The sequence below is a fragment of the Taurulus bubalis genome (assembly GCF_910589615.1).
Source record: "Taurulus bubalis genome assembly, chromosome: 19".
Taxonomy (NCBI): Eukaryota; Metazoa; Chordata; class Actinopteri; order Perciformes; family Cottidae; genus Taurulus; species Taurulus bubalis.
Genome location: NC_136607.1, coordinates 1,265,836 through 1,272,500, shown reverse-complemented (window position 1 = coordinate 1,272,500; position 6,665 = coordinate 1,265,836). Strand labels below are relative to the sequence as shown.

General features: G+C 43.4%; 1 protein-coding gene across 1 annotated transcript in view; it reads left to right on the top strand.

Moving 5' to 3' along the window:
• dcc (DCC netrin 1 receptor) overlaps positions 1-6,665 on the top strand; it is a gene marked incomplete at both ends in the record, with an annotated part of 262,383 nt that overhangs the window by 189,388 nt on the left and 66,330 nt on the right. The window contains 3 exons of the mRNA XM_079234864.1: positions 1-5; positions 815-1,009; positions 1,129-1,161. The exon at positions 1-5 is cut by the window's left edge and continues 103 nt beyond it. Coding sequence (XP_079090990.1) covers positions 1-5; positions 815-1,009; positions 1,129-1,161 — 233 coding nt within the window. The remainder of the gene's footprint in view (positions 6-814; positions 1,010-1,128; positions 1,162-6,665) is intronic.

Below are 6,665 nucleotides of genomic sequence, written 5' to 3'. Positions count from 1 at the left end.
CACAGGTGAGGGTCCACACAGGTATAGCCCTCATCCAATCACAGCGCACCACTCTGTCCATCAGAGGTCATAGATATGTGGTTTTCCATTAAGCTGATGATTATCTTCTTCAATAAACAGGTAATTCATTGTAATCTGTAAAATGTCTAAAAGTAAAATTATGTTTTAAAAAATTCAGTTGTCGGTCTGTGTACACAAACATCTGTGTACACAAACACACACACACACACACACACACACACACACACACACACACACACACACACACACACACACACACACACACACACACACACTGTCTTCCATTGTTCCCTCTCTCCTCCTCTGGGCGATCGACCCGGCTGTAAACCGTCTGCTTTAACGAGCTCTGCTGCTCCTGCAGGTCCTGGAGGACGAATCAAACGCTCCCTGCAGGGAGAACAGCACAACACAGCACAACACACACACACACACACACACACACACACACACACACACACACACACATACACACACACACACAGATCAGATTGTTTTAGATCTTATACATATTCTTTGGTAAAAAAAAATATTCTGTAAAAAAAAATCCACACCGTATGTCTAACCATCTGTCTGTTCTAATACCGTAATGAAACTTTCTGCATATAACCATGTTAAAATATGAAGTCTTCAGGGGCCTTATATGAAAACATTATATATAACTAAAATATTAAAATGGAAAATATGGTCTATGGTCCCAAATTCAGCATGTCAAGACGTTTAATCTTTCAGTTTTCTTAAACTGGAGAACAAAAGTTAGCCGGACTTCACTGTGGATGTGAATGTCCCCCTGCAGGTTACATCGTGTACTACACGCTGGACAAGAACATGCCCATCGATGACTGGGTGATGGAGGCGATCACCGGGGACCGGCTCACCCACCAGGTCGGGGATCTGAACCTCGACACGGTTTATTACTTCAGGATCCAGGCCAAGAACGCCAAAGGGGTCGGCCCGCTGTCTGAGCCCGTCCACTTCAGGACCGCCAAAGGTGTGTGTGTGTGTGTGTGTGTGTGTGTGTGTTTGCAACTAATGATCACAAGACTCGCTTTATGTATTCCTTTGTTTTATATTTGATACGTTTGCTGACTCCCTCTGTTGCTGTTTCAGTGGAACATCCAGACAAGATGGCCAACGATCAAGGTAAGCTATTTTCTAGTGTGTGTGTGTGTGTGTGTGTGTGTGTGTGTGTGTGCACATACTCGTGAATTCAGCATTGCTTCAAAATATTGATGTGAAGTAGTTCTTCAAATGTAAATAATTGCTTGTCTTAAGTCTCATGCTCTTCAAATCATCATCTCGATTTGATTTCATTTCAATGTTTCTGAAAATCATCAAATCATCAGCGTTTTTGGTCCCAGGAGGTTTTCAAGTTTCTTTATAGTTATTTTAAACGTTTAAAACAACTATAAAGGAGTTAATTCATACATTTTCTGGGGAGATCATGCGTTCTGTAGTGTGTGTGTGTGTGTGTGTGTGTGTGTGTGTGTGTGTGTGTGTGTGTGTGTGTGTGTGAGTGTGTCTCTGCTGTGTGTGTGATTGGATGTGTATGTGTGGAGATGGGTGCAATTTAAAAGTGATGATAATGTTATATCCTGTATTATTTAGTTGTTGTTGTTATTGTTTTATTCACATTTATTGCAATTCTCCATTGATTGTCAATGTAATTTTATCAACACATTTTTCAAAAACATTGCAGACACTGTAATGAAAGTAGCAGCCGGATTGTTTGGCCATTAGGAAGGTTACTCTCCCATGCGTCAGTGTTTCAGGACCATAAAACAATCAAAAATGTTGTCCCAACAATTACACAAATTATAGAAATAAATGAGTATTTCTTCCATTGTATTCAGATTTCTCAACTAATGTCAGTCTAAAAAAAATCAATGTTAATAAGGACCAAGGAGAGGAAGATGATAGGAAAAGTGGAGGAAAAGAAGGTGAGAGGTGTGATAATGAGCTGAACAACGGCTAAGGAAGGAGGAAAGGAAGTGAGGAGAGATGAAAGGATGCAAAGGAAAGTGATGAAAACACTCAATGGAACAACGGCGACGCGTCGAGCTGCAGGAGACTCGTCTGTTTGGTTCTTGGCAAAAAGGAAAGTTCTTCTGAGAGAAATGAAAGGAGAGCGAGAGAGGAAGACGAGCTTTTTGTAGTTATTAATTCAGCCTTATGGGGGCGGCGGAAAAGAGCTGTTTACCATATTAAAGTTCATCAAATTAACTCCGACATAATTAACGCTCTGTTCGCTGGTTCTATTCATCAGCCGCCGCACAGCTGGCAGACGGGACGCGATGCTAATGACTGAAGCCTCCAAACTTTTTCCTCATTTGCGTCTCTAAACTTCTAAATCTCACTGCAGCTCAGAGAACACGATGCATCATTTTGAGGTTTTTAATGTTGCATTTTTCTAAATGCTCTTTGAATTTGAAGCGTAATGAGCATTAGCAGTCTGTTGCTACACTGTTAGCATGACGTGCACAGAACTCCTCCTCCTCCTCCTCATGTGGAGCGTCTGTTGCCCAGAGCGATGCATCGTCAGCAAACAGCACTGAGCATGTACAGTCATGCTAGCGGCTGTGAGTCTGCACTGAAGCGCTTTGAGCTAAATGCTATTTGTTTTTTGCATGCTAGCCAAATGCTATGCTGAACAGCTCACAATGTCAATGCTAGCATGCTGATGCTAAGCAGGCTTACTCTTTGCCACGATCACCGTCTTCATTCAGCCTGTTGGCATGCTAACATGCACTAAGTAGCACTAAATACAACGTACAGCTGAGGCTGCTCAGGAAGAAAGGGGGCCTTCTTCAATCAGCACAATTACATTTAAATGAATGTATTTCCATATCCTGAATACTAGATACCACGCCCGTTTTTGTATGCCTACCCTGGAGCAGATTCTTGGGGGTTCGGTGCCTAACGGCATTGTGCAGGTGTTTGGTTGTGAACCAATTTTATCATATTGAACACATTTTTATTCTGCTCTGGTAATGGCTCTATGTGAAAAGTCAGAGGATCACCAAAGTTATTGCAATCCATCCGGAGGGCAACAAGAATGTTTCTATCAAATTGTTGTTCAGGACATTTCCACCAACACAACGAAACAGATGAAACAGATGAAAAGTTAAAGAGTAACTAAAGTTATTATGATTCATCCTGAGGGGGACATGTACATTGTATCAAAATCCTTCTTAAAGTTATTGGACTGTCACCTAAAACAGCAAATGTTGACGCTGTGGTGACACAGAGGAAATGTCTGGGGATCGCCAACATTAGGGTTCATCCTCTGGGAAATAGTTACCAATCCATCCAACTGGTGTCACTGAACTGGTCACTCATAGCATGTATGATAGGCCGTGAGTAAGCCATTGGTTTCTGGACTTCCATTTTGAAGCCTTGACTTCTGCACTTTGCCCGTCACTGTCTGTTCTTACACGAAAAGAAAGAGCCAAGTAAAAAACAAATGCTGAAAAATACTTTTTTTAGGTGATTCAAACGCAACAATTAACTTTTATGATTTGAATAGATACTGTGAAAGGGTTAAAGTTTCATGATGAAAACGCAAGCAAGTCCTTGACCGGACAACTCTGTTGTAGCGACCTGTCAATCACCTTGTAGCCCCGCCCCCTGCTTTATGGTCTGTTTGACTCTAAATGACCATAATGTACTAAATGAACATCATGCTGTATTGAAGAAGACTTGAAACTAGAGATTGAGACATAAACTCATGTTTACAATGTTTACTGAGGGAATACATGAAGAGAAGTAGAGTCATTTATATAGACTTCTATACAACCAGAGGAGTCGCCCCCTGGTGGTCAGGAGAGAGAATGCAGCTTTAACACATGAAGCATAGACTTCTATACAACCAGAGGAGTCGCCCCCTGGTGGTCAGGAGAGAGAATGCAGCTTTAACACATGAAGCTTAGACTTCTATACAACCTGACTTTTTGCAACCAGAGGAGTTGCCCCCTGGTGGTCAGTAGAGAGAATGCAGCTTTAACACATGAAGCATAGACTTCTATACAACCAGAGGAGTCACCCCCTGGTGGTCAGGAGAGAGAATGCAGCTTTAACACATGAAGCATAGACTTCTATACAACCAGAGGAGTCGCCCCCTGGTGGTCAGGAGAGAGAATGCAGGTTTACGACACTTCCACGCTGACGTTGGAACATTGAAAACAGGAAACAGAATGGAGTTCAATGGGTGCTACTCATTCCCACATGAGGTCTACAGTTGGACCCTTTCACTCAAGAGGCAATTCACCATTTTCCAGCAGAGTTCCTTAAATGTTAAAGTTGCTGGCTCTCATCCTCACTGCTTCAAAGTGTACGATCCATCGGGCACTACATCATGACCAAACTATTTTTTGTCGCAGACAATGAAAAACAGAAGGCAGAAAACGTGCAATGATCTCCTGCTGGGAATACAGACTCAGCTCCCTGCCTGCTCTTTGATCAGGAGTCAAAGCCTCCCACACACAGCCCGCTGTGACACACAGGTGTATGTACACACTGTTTAATGCACACACACAGCCCGCTGTGACACACAGGGTGGACACGGCACTCTGACACCAAAGTGCTCACTGCTTTCTGCAAATGCAGTCGGGGAATTTCCAGTGCAGCTGGACTTAAGCACAGTGAAGCGATGGGGACACTGAACCAGCCTCAGCAGTCAGGGTGTTAAATGGTGCTGTTTGTCACTGACGGGTGTGTGTGCACGTGTGTGTGTGTGTGTGTGTGTGTGTGTGTGTGTGTGTGTGTGTGTGTGTGTGTGTGTGTGTGTGTGTGTGTGTGTGGTCCCTCTCCATATAAATCAGAGGTGTTGTCAGGGCAGAGGGGAAGATTGATGTGCAGCCTTGTTACTGTGAGTCTTCCACTGTAAACACACACACATGTACACACACACACACACACACACACATGTACACACTGTTTAATGCACACACACACACACACACACACACACACACACACACACACATGTACACACTGTTTAATGCACACACACACACACACACACACACACACACACACACACACACACACACACACACATGTACACACTGTTTAATGCACACACACAGGCGAGCTGGCAGGAAGCATCATTAATGTGCTTTCAGAAACATGACGATTTTAAAATCCAGCTCGAATCAAACTTTGTTCCTGTTGCTTCAAGCATCAAGGCAGATTGTAGGCAGAGAGACTCAGTGCTGAGAGCGACAGCGGCTTCCAGTCCAACACCGTGCAGCAGTGTGTGTGGGGGTTTGTCTTCAGGGTTACTTCAGATGTGCAGGTCTTCAGATGCAGTTTCTCAATGACAGTTGGGAGGTTTTGGAAAAGCTCTCATCAGTTTCCAGCCTCTGTGATGATCTGTTTCTGACTTCCCCTTCGGATTCCCTGTCTTCCAGATATACGTATTGGCTCAATGCTGGATAGCAAGGACGTGAGAAATATCGGCACATATAAGTATATATAATCAAAACAATTACCAAGAGTAGAAGCCAGTGAGAACATTTAGAATAACGGGAATGAATCTAAAAGCCACAGACGTCAAAGACCTTCAGACATGTTATTGATTGAAGAGTTGTTATGTCTGCAAATTGACTTGGAACCAATTTCAGGGCAGCTTAATCTCATCCACTCTTTTCTCCGTTTCTGTTGCTGGTACCCATGAATATCGGCTAGGTAGCCGCTAGCTGTGTAGGAAAGTGACGTCCCCGTTGCTAACCTGTCTACTCGGCTCAGATGTGTCTGGGACAGCTTCCTAACGTCTTTTATTACAAACTACTGAACGCCACCGAGCTGTGGAACCGGTCTGCACGTCTCAAGAGTGCTTCTGTGCTGGGAGATGGACTGAGTCAAGAGGGTTCTGCTGCCGCCTCCTACAGAACCTCAGCCGCCCCTCGTCAAGAGGTCACATGCTGACTATGACAGTCTCTCACAGATAGAATGACACATTTGTGAGAAACATGGATGCTAAACGACAAGGTGACTGGTTGGTGGAGGTGATTCTTCATGGTGGTGTGTTTGCATATCAACACATATGAGCTCTATATTACACAGCGTCAGTACTTGCAAGGTCTTTCCTCTCTTGGTAGCTTCAGCATCACTTATACAACACTACAGGAGGCCTGCAGCCAGGTGTGCCACGCAGAGACTATTCACCAGGCAGGATGTAAAGCACATCTTTCTACAGTGACGTAAAGATACCAGTTATTAGTTTTAGGGTCCGCTCTCAACAAAATGTGGAGTTTGTTTTACTTGAAGCTTTGCAACTTGACATCATTTTGACTTCCAATAAGCCAAAGACTAAACCTGCCAGAGTTTTTCTTTTTACACAAATATCATAAAATGTATTTGTTCACAAATGAACCCTCGCCAAAGAGTAAAGAGCCGGTACTTTGTAGCTTCATTATTTACCCGGAGATCCAGAAGCCAAAAAGAGTTCTGCTGAAATATTACTAAAGGACTGTAAGTCTTTCTGTGGGAACCAATCCAAATACCCATTAAGGTTCTTATCCCGAGAGCTGATAAGACCTGAGAGCTCACGATAAGAGAGAGAGTGTGTGTGTGTGTGTGTGTGTGTGTACCATCTTAACAAAGTAATTTATTTCCTAACAAGGAACCAATCTCGCCGCAAAATG